This window comes from Microtus oregoni, unplaced genomic scaffold (genome assembly GCF_018167655.1).
Source record: "Microtus oregoni isolate MIOR12 unplaced genomic scaffold, Mior012 000014F_ref0000157, whole genome shotgun sequence".
In the NCBI taxonomy this organism is placed as follows: domain Eukaryota; kingdom Metazoa; phylum Chordata; class Mammalia; order Rodentia; family Cricetidae; genus Microtus; species Microtus oregoni.
In genome coordinates this window covers 19,668,121-19,690,816 of record NW_024543073.1, presented here as the reverse complement: position 1 = coordinate 19,690,816, position 22,696 = coordinate 19,668,121, and the positions used below count along the sequence as shown (strand labels likewise).

At 42.6% G+C, this 22,696-nt stretch overlaps 1 protein-coding gene across 1 annotated transcript in view; it reads right to left on the bottom strand.

Annotated features, from left to right (window-relative positions):
* Sv2c (synaptic vesicle glycoprotein 2C) overlaps window positions 1-22,696 on the bottom strand; it is a 177,548-nt gene that overhangs the window by 84,495 nt on the left and 70,357 nt on the right. The window contains exon 3 of the mRNA XM_041663321.1: window positions 10,144-10,324. Coding sequence (XP_041519255.1) covers window positions 10,144-10,324 — 181 coding nt within the window. The remainder of the gene's footprint in view (window positions 1-10,143; window positions 10,325-22,696) is intronic.

Genomic DNA, 22,696 nt, shown 5'->3' with positions numbered 1-22,696 from the left:
TATACATATATGTGTGTGTATACACACACATAAAGATGTGAAACAACACAGCAAGGGTGTGGCGCTAGCTCCTAGAGATCTAGCCTACAAGTATGTATTCCTCCATTTATGGTACCATAAGGTAAATTGCTATTGACATTTCAAATAATGTAATGTCAGAGAGTAAAACATGTCCATCCATCTAGCAACTGATTTTTGTTGAACCTTTAATACAATAAAGGACTATTAGTCATGCCTTCAGCAAATGCAATTTAAGGAAAGGTCATTTCACAACAAATTGGCCTGACTAAATGAACCACCGGATGTATAATTCTTCACGTTAACTGGGAGGTCAAATACAGCATCGTTTTAAGTACCTGTCCCACTTACAATGATGCTGCAGTCATCCACTGGTGGACACGGACAGGCTGCTCAGCTCAGTGCATTCAGTCTATGAGCCTTGAAATCAGTTCAGTAATCTACATAGCTTCTTAGGAAATATGATTGAAGTGAAAATATTCAATGGCAATTTACGTAATAAGGAAAATCTTAAGTCCATTCCATGAAAGCTTTATTTCTATAAACATTTATGGTGTACATTAACATATATAATTATATTCATTATGTACATATTTTCATGTGTATCAAAATGGGTCATAGTACCTGTCTTCCTTTTATTTCCCTCTCTCCTTTTACCCTCCTCTCCATTCCTCCCTGATTTCCTAGTGCTAGGGATCAACCCTAGGGCCTTGTGCATGTTTTGCAAGCACAACACAATATTCCCCAGACCCACAGTTCATTTCTTGGTAAGAATCAGCAGCAAGTTCCTTGGTTAAAGCCATATTTCCTTTTCTCTAGGCTATAAATACTATGACTACATAAAATTTCTAATGAATAACTTCAAAAAGTATTCTGATGAAAGACATGGTGATTAACATCAGCCCACACATGAGCGGCAACCAGGTCCCTGTCTACCAACCAAATCCTCAAACAAAAAACATACATGTGGTAGGTAGTGAGAACGGGCTGGCTCCATACCACAGTAGACTCCTAATTCTGCTTGATTGTTTGGGAAGCTCATGTTAGGTCACTTTTAAAATTCAACAATGTCTGAACAGGTTTTAGATGGTTTCATAGCAACACACAGTCTGAGTGGGAAATAGAATGTTTCCCTCACAAATCATGTCATGCTGAGTACCTGTTCTGTAGCACTGATGCCCCCTCATGTGGTGTGTGGTGTGCCCCCTCATGTGGTGTTCCAATAAGTCAGTGTTAAAAAGAGAAAAATGTTATATTCAGCAATCAAGCTCATTTTTGATGCACTGCTTTTTTCTAAGGTGGTCCTCTGTTCATGGATGACTCCCAGCCTGTTTGTACACCAGGCTGCAAAGAACTCTAATTAAATGAATCTGAGCAGTTAGTGTGGGATGCTAGTCAATCCTTTGCAAAACTCTCTATTCTCTATGATCTATAAAACAATCTAAACACCCACTCTCTTATAGGGGGCTAGCCATCTATTTAAGGGAAAATATTACCATCTTCTGTAGCCTGCTCTTTTCAGAGGAAAATCATCCCCTGTGCTGCCATGTTACCTGTCTCTGATATTTCATACTCCATTCAAGGTGAATGTGGAAACAGCCTGGTTTGTGTTTTAGTCCCCTGTACCTGGCCCAGTGGGTATGAACAACACATTTACTCCTAAGGTTTTCAGACTTTTCCATGTTGAAGTAGGCACACCAGCTCCCCTGGACTGTGCTGTTCTGATGACTTAAACATCTTAAAAAGCAAGGGCACGCACCCCTTCCAAAATCAGTCTGACCACAAAAGAAGCTGAGGACACTGAGATGCAAGTCCTGAGCCAGCACACTTCCCAGTGTTCCTGAGTCACTGTGTGCCTTAGTCATTGTGACTGCCCTTCCCTCAAATGCCTTGGTGGTTCTTATCACAGGAAGAGTTCCCTTGGGGCTGATCAGAAGGTGCTGAGCAATCCTGATGGACATTCTAGAAGATTCTAAAACACCTGATCTCTTTCATAAAAATGTGATAACTGCAATAATTATCATCAATAAAAATTTCTTGACAAGAGGCATTTTGCAGGTGCACTCATGTCATGGAAGTATAATTTCATTTCTACAAAACCTGACAATTACAATATAAAGCTGCCAACAGCCCTCCTTTCAATATTTGCAAATTAAAAAGATAAAGGCTTTCTTTAGTTGTTTTACTGCAACATTTTTTTTGGTCAGAGTCTAATCAGAATTTACCATAAAGAAAAACAGCAACAATAAATATGGACCAAGAGAAGGTAGAATCCTTAGACACTGCTGGTGGTAATGTGAGTTAGTCACTCATGATAGGAATCAGCACTCTTGGGTTCCTCAAAAACCCGAAAATTAAACTACCACAAACAATCCAACACTTTCACTTCTTGATGTTATACCAAAGGAGTCTAAGCTGGCATACCCCAATGGCATCTGCACATGCATGTCTACAGTGCACTGTTCACAGCAGTCCGGATGTGGAACAACTGTTCATCCGCTGTTAATACACTAGGTTGGGTGATCTTTTCTCGGGGAGTTGTTCTATTTGTGAGTGGATGAAGAAAGCATGGTGCATATTCACAATGGAGCCAGGCATATTCAGCCATGAGGAAGACGAGATCATGTGATTTGTGGATGGCAAAATAAGTAAGACTCAGAAAGGCAAATCTAGTATGTTATCTCTCAAATACAGAAATAAATGAACAAAACAGTACACTTAACACAAAAATAGAAGGAAGACACTTTGGGGGAGGAAAGAGGCCTATGGCGTGGGGGGGGGGGAGCAAACAAGAGCCGGTAGGAAGGCAAATGCCAGCAAAGTATAATGATACACATGTATGAAAGCAACGAAATCCAAATGCTAGCCAAAAAGGTCAAACATGAGGGGACAATATACCTCATATTTGTTTTTGATGGTGATGCTTAGCACATTAGGATTTAGTTTCTGAGAACACATCAAAGATAAATATTTTGGTGGGTGTTCTCACAGTCCATGTATTGGTAGCTCTTAAAAGTGGTTTTGGTTTTTGTTTTTCTCCTTTGACCCATGGCTGTGGATGGCTACAGATGTCCTGAGCTATCCAGGGCAATGTGCCTTGTTACAGCTCAGGATGTGCTTCTGGCATCAAGGAGGTAGAGGTGGGGGAGGATGATCAGCATCTCTCAATGAACAGGACAGGTCCCCAGGAAGAAGGAATTTCACAACCCAAAGCACTAACGGTGCTAAGGATGAGAAACAATTACAGTGAATGGAGATTTAATGTGAAAAATATAATTAGTTTCATTTTAAAAATCCATAATGCAAGGATTGAATAATTACTTTTTATACTATTAGACATCCCTAAATTTTCTTATGATGGAAACTTATTGTTCATTATATCATAATAGCTGTTATTAAAAGCTGCTCAAGGTCCTTTCTTTGCGGAATCTGTGAGGGGATGTTTACAAAAATGAAGCAACCAGAGCAGTAGTTTATAAGGAACTTCCTCACTATCAGATATTAAATATCTCTTATGAGCTTCTAACAATGTCAATTCTTAATTATCCTTGGTGATAGGAGGCACAGTATGAATAAACATTGAAATCCACATTATACAGGGAGAAAACTATCCAGCAGTAAACTTACATAAATTTGCACAAATGAACTTGAATATTGATAACTGGAAGTTTAGAGTTGGGAAAATAAAATTTTAAATAATTAATAATACTAATTTTGGTAAGTAACATTAACCTTGGTTTTTTTTTTTCCCCAACAATGTCTGGCTTTATTTTTCCCAGTAACTAAGATGAAGTCATGAACGGGACACTGGCTTAGCTCATGGGTGCCGAGGATGTGAGATTGAAGTCTGAAGTACTCCTATAATCCCAACACTCAGGGGCAGAGACAGGTGGATTGTGGGCAAAGAATTAGCCAGACAATTTAGCTGAAACTGTAAGCTCCAGGTTCAGTGAGAGATCCTGCCTCAAAAAAAAAAAAAAACAAACAGACAAACAAATAAACAAAACCAAATACGTCAGAGAAACAATAAAGAAAAACACCCAGACTTCAATCTCTGGGCTCCCCACAGACACCCAGTGAGTGAGCATACCCACAGAAACACGCATACATGTGTATACAAGACAAAACACACACATATAAAGAATACTTTAATGACTTTAATTCTAGTTTTTCCATAATGTAATTTTCAAATAATCCTTTACCTCTACCTTGCATTCTTGTTAGAAGTGGGAAATTATGTGAGAACGTAATTGAGCAGGTTGAGGAATAACCATAAAACCACATGTCCCACATAGATGATAAGCAGGGCTCAAAACCCACCAGGAGTACGCAGGCCTGGCAGCTTTTATGAAGACAAGTATTATGGGCATATACAAAGCACAGTGTATGGTGTAGACTGTTCCAGGCATCATAGCCACAAATAAGTCCCTTGGAAAATAGCCTGCTAATCCCCGCTGAGAATCAAGAGAAAGAAGGGAAGATATTGTGCTGCCAGTCAAATTACACAGCAATCTGGAAGCAATTGGTTACGCTTTAAATTGTACCCAGAGATAGAAACAATCCAAGCAACAGCTCAAGAGATGTTGGTATCTATTTTTAACTTTTAATTTCTTGAGGAACCTCCACACTGATTTTCTTTCTTTCTTTTTTTTTTCCCCAAGGGTCAAGGGCTTTATTTTACTTCACAGTGAAAGTACAGCCCATCATGGTAAGGAAGTGAAGGCAGCAGTAGCTGTTGATGTAAAGTCTGTAGTCAGAAGAAGAAAGCAGCAATGCATGCATGTGTGCTGGTGTCAGTTCACTTTCTCCAATTTATAGGCAGTTTGGATGCTCACCTTAGTGGACCTGGATGGAGGTGGGTGGTCCTTGGACTTCCCACAGGGCAGGGAACCCTGATTGCTCTTCGAGCTGATGAGGGAGGGGGACTTGATCGGGGGAGGGGGAGGGAAATGGGAGGCGGTGGCGGGGAGGAGGCAGAAATCTTTAATAAATAAATAAATAAATTTTAATAAATAAATAAATTTAAAAAAAGAAAAGAACACACTGATTTTCATAATGACTGTGTTAGCTTGCATTTCCATATGATGCAGCTATGCTGCTGTCGGCCATAGACCCAAAGGAGTCCATATCCTACCACAGGGACACACGCACATCCATGTCTATGGCTGCTCTAGCTTAGAGGAAAGAGCACACATGGCAACTGTAGAGCAGGCTAGGTTGACACAGAAGACGAGGGTGCTATGCTGATTAGAAGGCGCATGTTTGCTATAATAAATCAAGATAGAAATATGTGGGGCAGACACATCACTGGTAAAAGATCTTCTCAGCCAGTGGAGAACTTACTTCTCCAATTTCCAAAACCATGAAAGAAAATTTTTGACACAGAAAGTTATTTTATCAATACTGCATAAACTATACTTTTGTAGGACACTTGGTCATTTGAAAACATTGATTTGTAAACATAATCTGGGCATCTGTACATTGCTAAACAAAGATGATAACAAAAATTTATCAGTGTAACACTTCTCACTGGTTTATATTCAGATTAGTTCTCCTAAGCGTTTACATTTGTGGATGCATATGCACTTGCTGAAGCAGCCTAGTGCCTGTGTGTGTGTGTGTGTGGGGGGGTGTTGGCTCAACACAGGTCAGGATGCTGAAGCTGTCTTGTATACAAAAGCTCTTGCAGCTCTTGAGAGAGTTGGAAGAATGCATTCCCCCAACACCTAAATGGCTCTATGAATAAAGATAAAAGGGCTTATTACAAATATGTGTGAGAAATTACAAAAGCACACAGATGCAATCATCAGTCCCTTGTTGAAAATACCTTCTGCTCACCCTCCCTCTAGATCTCGCTCTTCTTACCCATCCTCCTGTTACCCATCTCCTGCTTTGTCCCTTGAAGTTCTGCATGAAGCAGACCACAACTTGCTAGAGCTGTAGACAAAAGTCACAAGATTCCACCCACAAGGGGCTCTAAGGATGAATTCTAAAGGGTGCAGATGACTAATGTGTGATCCCGGGATGCTCTGAATGCGGAAGCTATTTTGCTCCATCCCTTTCCCATTGGGATCAACATTGCCTTTACCACGGGGCAGACTGGAAGATAAGGTTTACTAAAATAGGTCAGCCTTGCAAAGGGCACTGTCTAAGACAGTAGCTTCCAAGAGAAATACAGAGTGAGCACAGCCACATGTATAATTACGTGTTTTCTAGAAGAGATACTAAAGCAAGGGAAAAAAAAATCAAGGTTAATCTTAATATATCTTCATTTACTGAGTATTATCGCTCAACACATATTAAATGTAAAATTATCCATGGGATAGTACATTTTTTTACATGCCCCAAGTCTTCAAATTGTAGAGTAATAATAGATCTTTGGACTTAAAATAAATGCATTACAGTTGGGCCAGTCACAGTTAAGGTATCCGGTAGCTACTTGTGGCCAGTTGGTTACCATGTTGAACAACAAATCTTCTAAGAAAACATTTATCCCCTGTGTATAGTTTTATTTGAGATTATTTTTCAATTAAAGATATTTCAAGTATATGCTGGCAAAGGTCTTCCCATTCCATTCTGAGGTCAGAAATCTTTCTGGACAGATGTGTTATAACACTTAGCAGCACCGATCCTGTTTGGGATGTGGTGCCACACACAGGCAGAGTCCTTTCTGGTTGAGTCTCAGACATAGCAAGCTTGGTTTTGACCACCAGCTTTGGAGCTGGACACCCTGGGTTTGAAACCTGGCTAGATCAGTCATTGTGTGCCCGTGGGTGGTTACCACACTTTCATGTGCCTTACCCTTCTCATCTACAATATTTACATAGTCATACATACACGATAGTATTTCCTTATGGGGACCAATGAGGTTTAGGTCAGTCAATTTGCATAAAGTGCTAAACCCATCACCTCTCACAAAGCAAGCACTCTTCATGTGTTTTATAAAACATATTTTAGAAATCTTACAAGCTTTAAAAATCAATTTTCACTTTCTCAATGTGGTCAGTAAATTATTTCTTAGGGAAAAACGTTTTTGAATGGAAAATGGTATAGTTCTGAATCAGATTAAAAAAAACCAGAAAACCCAGGAGCTGTGGACCAGTTGGAAATAACAGCTTGTCTGTGCTTTGAATTTTTAATTAAGGGAAAACATTTTTGAATGCCTAGATTTATTTTTGAAGCAGTTGTAAAAATAAAGCTCATGGGGGAATCCTGGTTAGTGGCAAGGAATTCCACACAGCCACAGTGATCTCACTGACACCCGATCAGGAGATGGAGACCATGCACAGGTATGAAGCAGGCGGGGCTCAGCTCCACTCACACTGGAAGACATGATTCTTCTTTCATTTCCAGTGCACAGACACAAAGAACTTTTATTGTCATTACTGCTGCTACTCCACTCTCCTCCTAACCAGCAGGCTCAAGAGTGCCAGACCCTCAGTGAGCAGCTCTCAAATCTGACATTGCCTGGCATCCAACACATTTTCATTCCCTTAATTATCAGTGACTGGAAACAAATAATTTAATTCCAGGGAAAATGAAAATGAATTAACGGTGCCAACTCCATTTCCCAGCTTTCTAATTGTCTGTAACAAAGGATAAAGAGGGACGTGTGTTGCCTTGGTGTGAGATTCATTTGAGAAAATAAAAGGCAGATGGACAATGAGTGAGATCCTATTCCTCACCCCAACAAACACTGGTGTACACAGCAGGAAAATCTTTTTGTACAGAATAAACATGTCAAGTCACAAAGATTATGTTATCTTGGTGAAAAGAAAGAAAAGCAGAAATCTGAGCATGGCAACACACACCTGTAATACCAGCACTTGAGATGCTGAGGCAGGATGATCAAGTGCTGGAGGTCATTCACTGAGACTCATAGTGAGATCCTACCCAGGGGGCGGGGCAGGGGGACGAGAACACACCGGGAGCACATTTGGCCATTTAGAGACAGTGAAACCACAAGCCCAGGCAGATCTCAGCCTAAAATCAAACCTTTCCCAAGCCCTGCTGCATTCACAGCAAAGACAACAGGAAGACATCTAAGCCTCGGATTTGGAAGGTCCAGGTGACCTAATTATGATGTTGCAAGTTAACAGGACTGATTATAGCCGATCTCAGTTATAAATCTGTAACATGCAGGCTGTGGTCTTGGTGACCCAGGACTTCTCTTCATGTTCTGACGTTTGTGATGAATGGACCTGGTGGGCAGATGCTCTGCCCAATGAGACTCCGCCACGGCCAGGCATATCTCTTCCATGGAACATTCTGGAACCTTAGAGTCAAGCAAGCACAAGACAGAGCTGACAACTTCTTGGCCCACTGTGAGCCAGACTTGAGCTAAAATGTCACTGATCCAACCTCCTATGCTGACTGGTAGACTACAACATCACTTTGGTTTACTAAAATCCAGTCAGGGTCCAGTAAATTTTGAGAAGCCCATCTTCTGTTTATTTATTTTGTTCTCGAAGCATAGCCATCCCCTTTGGAGGAAGATTGTGAGAGATATTCACGATTAATTTTTGCTGACATAGTGGTATCCTTCCTCACGAGGACTTGGCTTCTCCCTTATGCAAGTTCCAGGTCTGTAAAGAGGTGCCCACTTGGAAGCTGAATGAGGAGCCGTGGCTGTTTTTAATAATTTTTTTTTTTTTTTTTGGTTTTTTCAAGACAGGGTTTCTTTGTGGCTTTGGAGCCTGTCCTGGAACTAGCTCTGTAGACCAGGCTGGTCTCGAACTCACAGAGATCCGCCTGCCTCTGCCTCCCGAGTGCTGGGATTAAAGGCATGCGCCACCACCGCCCTGCTTTAATAATTTGTTTTATTTAGAGTTTTTTTCATTCGATATGGGACATCTCTGCTTATACAGATTAAATAAGAATTTAACAGTTCTCTATTTCACTTCTGAGGACCACGTGACTCACAGACATCAGTCTCCAGGGTCAGGCCATTGTGGCCACACCTTGCTCCACTGAGCTTTACAGTACCTATGGCTATCTTCCCTCAGGCAGTTAGCATGCTGAGGAGTTGTCCTGTATCTGCAGGCTCCAGCCCTTTGGAGCGTGCCCAACACATACTGATACTATCCTGAAAACTACTTGTGTAGTTGAGTGTATGTATGTAAGAGAAAGATGTGCTGGGGACCTCTGATGTTCTTCCATAGAATTGTGTCCTGCTCTGTAGGTTATGATCAGCAGCTGTTGGTGGTAACTTCTCAAACTCATAAACTATCTTGCCTCCCTTATTTCATTTTTTAAAAAAAAGTAGCTATAGTTTCTAACAATATCTTGAAAAGATTATCTCTAAGTTGTGAATTGGGAGGCAGAAATTTATATTTCTACCAATTTTTCCTTATTGAAGTGGAGTTTTCATACTCTCATAAACAGGCCTTTGGGTTTTACACTTATGGACCCTGAGTAAGTGCGTGCTTCGGTCTCCTTCAAGAAAATAGCTCTATCATTGATGCTGCCGCACCCCCTCACATGGCTAGGAGTGGACTCTAGTTAACTCCACCCAAATCAGGAATTATGATCAGAACTTACTATGTTTCCTAAAGCAGCCCCCTGCCCCCACAGTTAAAGACACACAGGCCACCTAGACCAATAAAGCCACAGTACTTTTTTTTTTTGAGACAGGATTTCTCTCTGTAGCTTTGGGCCCTGTCCTGGAACTAGCTCCTGAGTGCTGGGATTAAAGGCATGCACCACCACCACTGCCTGGAAAATCCACAGTATTTGAGACAGCCTAGTCCTGTATTTAAGAGCAGTCCCTAAATAATGTGAATCGTTGTCATAGACACAGCTTTTTCTTACTTAAATCTCTAAAAAGAAATGTGTGATTCTGAACATGTTTTGCTGTGCAAACAGAATTCCAACTTAAGCAAAACCAGTCCCTTTGAGCTAAGTCACAAGACCACCTGGCACAGAAGCATGGGTGTCTCGGTACCGTCTCGGATTTAAATGTCTATAATTACATTCCCAGGAATGAACACTGTGGCTTCTTAGGCTGACACAAAAATAGCAGAAATGTGTTACAAGTTTCTTTCTTGGTGCTAAGATCTTACAGAGTGTAACTCTACAATTGGGAGCAAACACATTGCTATAAATTAGGAAGGAGAAAAACCTTACCCGAATCCAGAAAGCAAACGACAGAGGAGAAAGAAGCCATAGCCTTGGACAAACGAAGAAAGGAAGGCAAAGAATCCGTTGACAGACATGCAAATCAGGAGAGACTGCTTCCTGCCCACTTTGTCTGCCAGTCCTCCCCAGAAGAACGCCCCCACCATCATCCCGAGGTACACTATGCTGCCTGCAACACACAGAAAACAAAAGAACAGGTCAGTGGTTGGGGACAAGTAGCACGTGTAATAGCAAACAGGGCACAAAACACAGTCCAGCATTTGTACGGGGAAAACACCTCTAAAAGTGCGTTGTTAGGGATACAGTGATTAGCACATCGTTAGGGATACAGTGATTAGCACCTCATTAGGGATACAGCAGTTGGTTGACAGCTTGGAAGTTAGCTCTGCCAGATCTTTGACCACCCGGACTCCTCAGAAGCACCTATGGGAAGTTATTTCCTTTGCCATCACATGTAGAAGATAAGCGGGTCATTCCACCCCAGCCTTTTGAGGACGGGTATGCAGTGGGTGGGTATGAGAAATCTCACAGAACAATCTTGGAGTCTGACTCCAGATTTCCATTTCTGGTCCAAAAGTCCTGTGTGTCACCATGACAAGGACGAGATGAGAAACTAAGTCAAGGGCCTTCCAAGGTCAAAGTGGACCTCCAGACTGTTTCAAAATTCTGCTTACACCAATGGCCTGTGCTAAGGCCAGATCTTAACTCTTCTAGAAGATTCCATGCTTTTAGTCTAGATTCTAGCCCTTTCTGTGGAATTGAGGAGAGTGGATTTGGTGATTACAAGCATGAGACATAATGGATTCTAGCTCTCCCGCTCTTCTCATCAGAGAAGGTCTTTGGAGCCAAGAGTTCACTGAGACAAGGAACAGTTGAGTACATCAATAAATGTTATTGGCTTCAACCCCTAAGGAAAACAAATGAAAACTAGGAGTTAGATGTTCCCCTTGCTGTCACTGTGAGTAGTAGACACTTGATTGTTTTACGGTTTCTTTATTTTTATTTTTTCTGTGCATTGGTGTTTTGCCTGCATGTATATCTGTGTGAGCATGTTGGATCCCCTGGAACTGGAATTACAGACATTTGTGAGCTGTCATGTGGGTGCTGGGAATTGAACCCGGGTCCTTTTAACTGCTGACCCATCTCCTCAGCCAGTAGGACTCAGCCAACCATGATAAGCTACTAGGAGCAAACCACCCAAAGGAAGCTCTCAACTTCCAATCATTATCACCTGCCAGTTTAGGACCCAGCCATGATAAGCTTAATGGAGGCCTGAGTCTCAGTAGTTTACCCTGAAGCAATACCCAGTTGCAGGAAGGACCATAAACTGAGATTACCCAAGCACCACCCAAGAACAGACCATCCAAAGGAAAATCCTAATGTTCCAGCTGTTGTAGATAGGATCACCTGCCAGCACACACTCACCAGGACACCCCTAGACAAATGTCAGCCAATCATGGGTTCTGAACCTTAGATATCTCTCACCCCCACCTTTACTACTATAGAAACCCAACTCTAACCGAGCTCGGGGCTCTCCGATCATAATATGTGGAACAACAGAGAGACGGAGTTTGCAAACTTGTATAAAATAAAGGCTCTTTGCTTATACATATGGGACTGGGTTTCCTTGTTGGCTTTTAGGGGACTTCATGGATCTGGGCATAACACAGCCCTTTTTTAAAAAAAATATTCATTTATTTTTATTTTAGGTACATTGGTGTTTTGTCTGCATGTATATCTGTATGAAGTGTTAGATGCCCTAAACAGGAGTGATAGATAGTTGTGAGCTGCCATGTGGGTGCTGGGAATTGAATCCAGGCACACAGCCAGTGTTCTTAACCACTGAGTCATCTCATTCACTCTTCCCTAAGAAAAACAAACCTCCAGTAAACATTATGTAAACCTTGGTGAGGAACCTAGGTGTGGCAAATGTTAGTTCTCTCTCTCTCTCTCTCTCTCTCTCTCTCTCTCTCTCTTTCAAGAAAGATTGACTTAACACAGATACTGTGTTACTGAACGCATGCCTGCCAGAAGAGGGCACCAGATCTCATTACAGATGGTTGTGAGCCATCACGTGGTTGCTGGGAATTGAACTCAGGTCCTCTGGAAGAACAGACAGTGCTATTAATCCCTGAGCCATCTCTCCAGCCCCGAGAAGCCTTTCTGAAATAGTGAAATGCCCAAGAGAAAAGTCACAAGTGAAGGTTTCTTATGTCTAGAAGGGACAATAAAGAGATTGTTCCTTCAGCTTTTCATCCACCTTTTCCCTTTCCTTCCTTTCCCTCTCTCTCTCCCTTCCTCCCTCCATCTCTTTCTCCCCCTCTCTCCCCAAGATCCTAATGTACATTCAAGGATGACCTAGAACTGACTATATAGTCCAGGCTTGCCTTGGTCTTAGCCCTTCTTTCTTAGCCTCCTTGGTGCTAGGATTTATAGGCATGAATCTCTTGGTCAAGTACTATTTTTAAATATACATTCCAAATAGTCTGACATTGATGTAAGAAAACAAAAAAAAAAGTGGAGCTAATAATTTATTGATGGAGATTAGTTTAAGAAATAGTCTCTTTAAATAGTCACATCCCCTTAACTATTAGTGACCACATAATGAGTCAGTATGAGGCTCAGGAGGAAAACAACTGACAAGGCCTTCCAACCATCATACAGACTGTTCACGCAACCATGGTGAATGGAAAGTGTCAGAACAACTGTAAACCAGACCCTTTCCTTACCAAAATCAGCTTCCAATCAGGCTGGGATTCTGCAAAGAAGTGGACCGAGCCTTGTGTGTGGCAGACATCATTTCCTCTTTCCCACAGGACTGGCTACACCCCCTGCCTCTCAACAGAGATTACCCACATCATGAGATCCAGAGTGTGCCCAGAAGGTGGTTTAAAGAACACATCCTCGCAAAGTAGACAGACTCAGGGAGGAAATGCTTAGGTAGCCTAGCCCACACTGACAGCTTCAGCGGCACGTGCTTGCCAGTCACACCTCTCAGGATAGGGAGGCTAAGCTGCTTAGTGGTGGTGTCTGCGTCTTTTAAAAAAATCTACATGTAAGAAAGTGAGTGTCTAACTGTCAGGAGCGAGTGACCTGTAGCTTCTGGGATTTAAAAAAATCACGTGAAAGTCTTGCTTAGAGTTAGGGGTCCAGAAACAAAGCCCCTCACCCCCTTAGGTCCTTCAGTTTCCTTCTGCCCCAAGAGAAAGCTGCCATGACAGCCAAACTAATCCCATCTCTCTGTGGCTCTCTCCTTTGCTCTGCTGTAGGAAGGGAGGGCACAGCAAAGTATACTATCTGCATTCAATCAATAATCACTTAAATCATTTTCCTTCATTCCCTTTCACCTTCCTTCTCTTCCTTCATTTCCTTCCTTTTAAAAAGGTCTCACTATGTTGCCCAGGCAGGTCTTGAACTCATGATCCTCCTGCCTTATCCTTCTAAGTATTAGGGTTGTAAGCAGGTGCCACTGCACCTAGACTTCATTTACTTTTTCAATGAGAGTAATAACCCCTGCTGTTACTCATGCTGACTCTGCATCTTTTGGGTTTTTGAAGAACATGCCACAGTTTGGCTCATTTGAACTTCACTACAATCTTGAAGAGTGGGTATTATTAATCTGTGTCATAGATGAGGGGACCGAGAGATTTTGTAGTATGATCAAACAAACAGAAAAAATGGCGCATTAGGGTAGTAAGTTTATTTTTGTCAGGCTAAAACCTGCAGGCTTCTCAGGATTCATGGTGTGTTGAAAACACCAGGCCTTGTGGCTCTGGATCCTCCATTGGGACTCTTTGGACTTCTCCTTGACCTTAAGGGTTAAAACCTGGTGCTACAGGACAATGCCCAGTGCTGTGAAAACTACTCTGATTCCCAGGATACCTGTTACCAGTCGGGATACCACCACTGTTATTTCTGTCAAGCTCACCTTGGAACTACTTATTACGCTCAAATCAAGAACCGGATCGTATAAAGTAGACGATCTAGCTCTTCTGGTTGACCTCAATTTGTTCCATTTAAGAGATGTGAATCTGAGTGCAGAGGCAAGTGTAGCTAATCTGGGTCCTCCTTGTCCCCTACACTCTAATCACCCATGACTCCCTACTTCCTCCAACCGCCTGCTCATGAAGTCATTTGGATATTCAGCCTCTTGAGAGAGAATCGTTTGTAATCTAGACAGAGTGGCTTATCAAAAAGTAAGTCAGAGGGCAACATCCAGGCTAGACTTTTCATGGCTTCCTGGGGATAAATGGCCAGACGAGAATAATGCTGAAGCAGGTAGCCATCTTAGGGGGGCACTAGAGTCCACTATATGTTCAGTGGGATACTCGATCAGGATATTTTAAGGAGCATGTTTAAGGAGTGTTGGCCTGGCCCAAAGCAGGAGGTGTGCTCTCCAATAGAAGAGTTAATGGGGAGAGGCTGTTAATTCTCACGCAAACCCTGGGGGGTTCCTTTAAGAATGGAACGTGTGAGAGGGAAAACTTGAGATGACATTAAAGTCTGCCACAAGTGGGGGGTTTGTCACAAAGGCGTGCAACGTCAAGCTGTGTATCCCTTCCTCTTTCACTCTGGTTAAAAGTGCTTACCCTCTGAAGGTAGCATCTTTTGTGGCTTGTGTTTGTATAATATTGGGATTGGTAACTAGACTATTCCACCAGGCAAGCTATGGAAAGGCTTCAGCCTACCAAACAGCTTATTTGAGAGAAGAACGTAGAGATTAGAATTTTCACTTGTCGATCATGAAGTCTAGTTAAAGCCAAACATTTGAGTGTTTACAAGGGCTTGGTGTGAATAAAATTGTAACTGATCAGAGTGGAAGGAGACATACTGTACTTTCCACTTGTGTCCAAATTGCTACTTTGTTTCCAGGGTATTGTTTAGGGAGTCTGTGAGAACCTTCAGTAGCTATACACTCTGGATGTGCCCCCTGCGTCCTCCCTCTCCTTTCTTCACCATGCTCTGCTGGCCAGGATTAGGCAGAGCCTCAGTCAAAGGCCCTCTTTTTAGACAGGAGAAGACCAGAAGTTGTGAGAAGGCAGAATCTGAAGTCACTCCTTTTAGACATTTGCTCTTCAAACTATAACCTTTGGACCAAGAACTTTGAGAGGAACACAGGCTCTTGTGCTTCCTGGGTCCTACTTGCTCACTTGAGCCTGATCCCTAAATGCTCTCATGTATACTCAGGTGGGTCTGGAAGTCCTCTTGGCTTGGCAGGCCTTCCATCTAAACATCCTCGGAAATACATTTCTTACTTAGGGTCTAACATGTCTTGGTGGGGGGATATAGGTGGCAGGATATTCTACTTCGGAAGACACGGAGCAATCAGAGCTCCCTGGGGAAGCTGGGGATCACAAAGGGGCAAGCAGAAGGCGTAGAAAGGGCTCTTATGCTGTGCATGGCTTCTCACTCCTTTAATTCCAGAACTCTTGGAATTCAAGGCCAGCCTGGTCAACAAGAGCAAGTCTTCTCAGGACAGACAGGGCTGCAGAGAGAAACCCTGTCTTAAAATCCTCCTTTTCTCCCGAAAAGAAAGGGCTCCTTCCCCTGACCTGTCTTCCTCAGGACTGCAGGTGAGGGTCCCGTCCAGTTCTGGGAGAGCAATAGAAAAACGCCCTGGACTGTGACTTGGGTTCTTTCATCAGTTTATTTAATCCAGTGAAGCCATCAGGATGCTGAACCTGGCCTGAGACACAAGTTCATGATCCCCTTTCCACAGCTCTGGTAAACACCTTTTTATTTTATTTATTTTATTTTGGCCAGACTGTTGTCCTAGTCTTCAGAGAAGAACCCCAAGGCCTTGAGTGTGACGTTCTCATCCAGGCATTTTCTAAGGTGCAGGCTGGTTCAATTTGATTTAATCATAGCCTTGTTTCCCCCGATAAATATCACATTTCCATTTTTGTCTCTGCTGAGCTACTTTTGATTCCTCCTGACATTCCCTGAAGGGGGTCACATCTTTTTTCCTGACGTCATTTTAAACCACATTTAAACAAAACAGAACAATTTAGGAAACAGGCTACAGCTTTTTTCCCCCTCATAGTAACTATGAATTGGCTTTTAAAAATTATTTTAAACATTTTGGCTATCTCTAACTAATGGGTGACTTTAGAATTCACTGCACCATGAATTAAGAAATTGATTTCCAAGGAAATTTTTTTATGGTGACATGCTAAATTTACTGGGGGAAAAATCTCCATGAGGCAATAATGATCCTATTAACCTGTTACACAGGGAGGGAAGCGTTTCTTATATTAAAACTTCTGAGTCAAAGTGCAATGAATCATTTTGAATAAACACAACATCTCTGGGAACGTTTGGAAAGACTACTATAATGTAGGCTGTTGTATTCATAGAATAAAGAAAATACCATTATTGCCCAATTGTGCTCAATATTTCTAGATATTACTCCTTTCGTAAGTAGCTGATACATTATTTGCACAAAGGTGGAGTTTTCTCCCGCAAACCCAGGACGTCCCTACAGTAGCAGCTCACCGATGGAGATGCTCTCCTAGACTAACCTATCCAGATGAGGACTTCCCTCATCTCAGGCCCTTTCTTCTGGCTGCCTGAGTTCCTCTCTGCATTGCTCAATTTTAGCAAGACTCTTGCTAAGCCAGGACCTCCCCCTCCCCCACGTACGCACACGTGACATCGCTTGATATCTAATCAGGTTTCTTACCCTCTACCATCCCTCAGCAGATGTCTGGGTACCCTAGTTTGCCTTCAGCAAGAGTCCAGCTTGGCTAACGAGGTGGGAAGTCCTCTTGCCCTGCGATGTGTTCTGTTAGTAATTTTCTCCCCATCTCCTAGGATCCTTGGAACTTTTCTCTTTGGTTGTAAATTCTTATTTTGTCTTCTGGTAATAATTAAGTCCAGCTGCTCCACTGCAGCAATCCCTATGCCTACTGTGAAGGTCTTGAGTACGACCTGCGTACTGTCTTTAAACAGTAATAAATGAATAACCTTTTGTTTGATACCCTTGAGCCATGATTTACTCATCTAACTCACTGGATTAAACAGCCTCAGCCCACCCCCAACAAGCACACTGAGCCCCATCACTGGAAGCCTTCCGTTGTGACTCATCTGCCTGTCTTCTGCTTCCACTGCTGGCGGTTTGTGACCCCCCAAGGCGGGCTGCACATGCGCTTGACCTGTTTGTTCCAGTTCTGCTTGGTGTTAATTATACATCTGGCTACAAATCAATCACACACACAGGAAACGTGAGCGTGAAAGGAAAGGAAACAGTTACTAGGACTTCAGAAAGAAGACAGAAAGGAATCAGGGCCACCAAGCAACGGTGAGCCACATAACTGAAAGAGACCAAGACCTAATGGAAGACTCCGTGTTCAGATTGGGGGTAACATTCTCACTGTACATGAAAGAATTGTGAACCTGAAAAATCAAAGCTACTGACAGCAGGGAGGATGCAAGAAAGACAAGGGTGAGCTCCAGTTTGAAACTCTGCACTCAAGACTCTCAAATGAGTGTAAGCTGACATGTTAAACACTTCATTTAAGGACTGTGTATATTATACTTTGTGTCAACTTTTCCATTACCCAATATCAGCTGTGATTTGGTTAGATACGGCAACACTTCATGAAGACATGCTTTGTGCTAAAAGAAAGCAAGCATACACAAGTCACTGGGACTGCCACCGATGCCTTACTGATAGTCTTATTGAAGACTATCAGAAGCTAGTGGAGGTCTATTCTATAGCTCATGGCCTCCCCCTCTCCACTTCCCTTTAGCAAAGATTCTGGTTTGGATTTTTCAGCCTGTACTGGAAAAAGCCTTGGAGTGAAGTCAAAGTGCTCAAGCCTAGTTTGAGTCTGTCTTTAGCAACTGGTTGAAAGGTCTTAGGCCAGTCTCTCAGAGTCTCCCTGGGCCCAATGTTTGGGCGGGGCTGGGTGTATGGTTGGTTGACCCTGCAAAGATGGCTTAGCCTCATGCTTTGGTCTTGAGGAGGAGTTCTCCCCTTGCTGGTTTCTTCAACATCGTCACATCTGCCCACTGCCATGGAAGCCTCTGTATCTTCTGCTCTGTGGAGTCCCCAGACCTCCAATATATTGTCTGAATTAATACGGCCTTCCCTTGGCCAAACACCATCAGAGTCCATAAAAGGCTGATCTCAGTGGCCCCTCCCCAGCTGCCTCAGTTTACCCCAACTCAAAGCTTAAAGGGGAACAGGTTTCCTCTTTATCTACAATTTTCAATTTCTTACCACTTTTCTGTTCAAATTCTGTGCTTGAAGTAGAATTAACAGAAAAATGTCAATCAAGTTCAGCACTTCCTTTATTAGATTCTTCATTGAAAATGCTGACAAGTACCAAGCATGGTGCTACATACTATGATCTGTAATCTCAACACTGGCCAGGTGGAGACAAGAGCATCACATGTTCAAGGCCAGCCTAGCTAGGTAGCAAGGTCTTGTCTTAGAAGTGATCCCATTACCAAGGCAATGGGCACTGAGAAGGAGGAAAAAGGAAAACTTTAAAAAAATGTATTTTTGACTTAAATGCAATATTCTCCCTCTCCATCATTTACCATTCTGAACATTGCACCAGGCAGCAATGAGTTAAGTGTGCAGGCCTTGAAACAAGTAGCCTAGATCTGTCTCTCTCATTCCTGGGCCTGTGGTCCTGGGTAAGTTACTTAATTTCTTTGTGCCCCAGTTTTCTCCTCAGTATAATGGGGCTAATAATAGTTCCTAACTCACAGGGTTTCTTAGGGACTAGATGGAATAAATCAGTTTCTTAACTGGGTGACGCACGATCGCTCAGCAAGCAGCAATGTCTAATGTTTTTGTTTGTGTGTGTTTTTATTTTTTTGGTGAGAGGCAGACAGAGAAGGGAAAAATGAAGGGATGGTAAGAGCTGACAGGAGGAGAAGAGGCCATGTAATAATGATATCTAGCCTCCCTCAGCTCAAGGACGGAAAAGGATCCACCTGAAACAGCTCTGGAAAAATAATTTAACTTTTAAAACCCCAGATATACATACGTACACATACGTACACAAACACACATGAGTGCACACACCCATGCGGGCACACACATGCATTATTTTTGCAGACAGAAACTTTAAAGAACTCATCATTAATAAGCTTTACCTAACTCTAACCTCTCACTTTGCTTCTTCTTTCCTTCTTATTATTCATTTATTTATCATTTTGTTCATGTATTTATTGCAGTGCTGGGGATTGAACTCAGGGCCTCATACAAGCTCCTTAAGTCCCCTCTCACTGAGCTGCCTCTCCATCCCTGGTTTTCAACTGCTATTGACAGTAGCCACTGGGAGGAGGCACTGTGTGCTCAAATACATCTATGGGCTTATAGAAAAATCAAATAAAACCAAGGAAAATAAACCAAAGACATATGAAGGAAGCAAGGAAAAACCTTTTGAATTTGCACTGGAGAATATTTACAACAAAAGTCAGCTCACCTCAGCTAGAAAGAACGGTAAATATCAGATGCCATCCACTGCATGTTTCTAATTCACATTTGGAAAGCCTGGCATTTAAATGTGTCTTCAGGTAGAGGCAGAAGCTGCCTGCTTATGTGGGCAACACTGCTCGCTTACCCAAGTTCACCTGGGCACTAAACAGCAGATGAAATTCAGAGACATTCTGCCCAACCAGTGAACAGGGAGACTACATGGAAGTTCTCATAAGAAAGCCCAGTTTATTCTCCATTGTCCCTGGTTAAATGGCGAAGATATAGTATGCTTGTTGGATAGGAGAGGCAGGAAAAGAAAAAAAGGCATGGTCGTTAGCTCTAGACTCAAAGCAGGCAATTGTAATTCACTTGGCATTTGAAGGAATAATAACGATAACAACAACATGTATTAAGAAAGAAGAAGATGGATGCAAGCTGGTTCATGGTAGATGATGGACACCATATTAGGTCCCACACTAATGGGAACTTGCTCTTCAAGCTTCCCGTACTGTGGTCTGAGGGAGGGAAGTGCACTATTACCAATCCTGATCCAACCAAAGGGGGCCAGTAATAGCTAATGACCACAGTTTGTTTGAATTGCTGCTGCAAGCTGGAAATCTTGCGAAGGATGAGGGACAGAGAGGCAAGAGAAGCTGCCAAATGTGAGCAGGACATGGCCTTTCCTCCTCAGCAGTTCACTGCCACGTTCAAGACAGCTTTGTGTCTAGCTGTGCATTATAACCGTCTGTTGTGTGATATAACTTTCCCTGGGGAGATGGAGCACACATAGGCCTACCCACCCCAGATATGGATCCCGTGAAATACCAAAGTACCGGTACCACCAAAGTCCAACTTGGTGAACCAATGAGTTTTACTGGAGTTACTAACAGGAGCAGAAATGACTCTAGACAGTTGTGTCTCCAAGGCCCACACGGGCATGGGTGACTTCTCATGAAAACTGGGAAAGCTGGAGAATACTTCGCAGCCTGCAGACTGTTCAACAGGCTGGAGTGTGTCCTTTCTAAGTGTCTCTGATCTAAACCTCTTCCAGGCAGCTCAGCCGGTTTCTGCTTCTCCTAGGCAACTGGTCTGGTCTCAGAATCTTCTTTGCAGCTTAGCTTTGCTCTTCTGAGAGGGACTCTCATCTTTTATTGTCTACTCTGCCAGTGAGAGGCCTAGTGAATCTGGTTGGTTTCAGGGACTTCCTGAAGCTATTTTGAGTTGTTTACCTTCCCCCCTTAAGGGGCTTTTCTGTAGGTTTCAGTCTCGGAGGAAGCTTGTACAATACCTTCTGAGAAGGCCAGACATGGTGTCATACACTTATACTTCCAACCTCTGGAGACTGAAGCAGGGGGTTCCAGACTTCAGAGAAAGCCTGGACTGCGGGATAGCCCCTGTCTCAGAAACCAACAAGGCATCTGAAGGGTTTCACACAGGGGTTCTGTGCCTACACTAGGCCTAGACAAACGGTATCTTTAAAATTTTTTCCATGCAATTCTAATGTGAAGACGGGTCTTGAAACCTTTCTTTTCTTGGGAGATTGAAAACATGCTAAAAGTAATTACTTCAAAATCAAACACACATTGTAATTAAAGCAAGAACATTATGCTTAAGGGGAAAAGAAAGAGAAAGATCAGTTTAATTAATTCTATGGACTTCTAAAACTCTACATGGAAGGCGGTGGTGGTACTGAGTTTTGAGTCATGAATCAGAGGTCCCCCACATAAAAGATCCCTCCCAGGGAAGTTACAAATTAAGGGAAGAAGACAGTGTACACAGCCTGAAGGCACACAGATCAGAGTATACAAGACTCCATTTTGTTCAAGGTTCATGAGTGTGTGTGTGTGTGTGTGTGTAAAATTCACAAACAATATATTATTATTCAGACTTAAAAATGTTGTCACAGCATGGATGAACCTAATGTTGTGCAAAGAGGAAAACCTTTAAATAGTTAACAAGAAAGTTAATTACTGTCTTAAGGTTTTATTGCTGTGAAGAGATACCATGACCATGGCAACTATTACAAAGGAAAGTATTTATTTGGGGCTGGCTTATAGTTTCAGAAGTTTCGTTCATTATCATCATGGCAGGAAACATGGTGGCATGCAGGCAGACATGGTGCTAGAGAAGGAGCTGAGAATTCTACCTCTGGATCTTCAGGCAAACAGGAAGTGAACAGTGTACCATACTGGGTGTAGCTTGAGCATATAAGACCTCAAAGTCTGCCTCCACTGTGACACACTTCCTCCAACAAGGCAGCATCTCCTAATAGTGCTGCTCCCTATGGGCCAAGCATTCAAGCACATGAGTCTAAGAGGGGCCCTTCCTATTGAAACCACCACAATTACTAACAAAGACACTGGGGATCATTTATGGTTTCTTGTGGGGAACTAATGAAATTAAATCCCTTGTGTTAGAATCATAAACTTTCTATAAAGAGTTGGGGGTCAATATTTTGCTTTTTGTGAATCACACAACTCTGCTGTTACATCACAGAACCAGTGACAGATAACACATAAACAAATGAACATTATTGTGTTCCAATAAAACTTTATATATAGTGGTGGGCTGAGTTTAACCACTAGGCTGTAGCTTGCAGACCACTTCTGTCTGGCAAACAGTCACCTATCGCAGATGTATAGTGACTGAGAGTTAGTGTGAGTTTTTGAGAGGCCATGAGAATCTTAAAACCAAATCAGGAGTGAGGGAGGATGAAATTCATTTTAGAGTCACAATACAATAGGGAAGTTTAAAAAAAGGCATCCCTATTTGGAGGGTAAGCGGGAAAATATGAATTAAAAAAGGCTGGCAAGGAGAGAAGAGAGCCGAGACGAAGGAGAGTGGAGGAGAGGCAAGGGCCTCAGGATGGTACTCAGAGAGTAAGAACTCAGGAAGACTGCTGAGTTTGCCCCAGAAGTCACTGGTGAGGTCTAAAAAGGAAATCCCAAGCTGTTGACAATGACAGTCACACTCACAGAGAGCAGATGATGAAAAGCGAATGAGCAGGGAGGACAGGGAAACAGAGGTGCACATCACAGCGATCCAGAGAAGCAAGAGCACACGGATGGAAGGGAGGCAGAGCAGATGCGGTGGAGCAGAAGCACC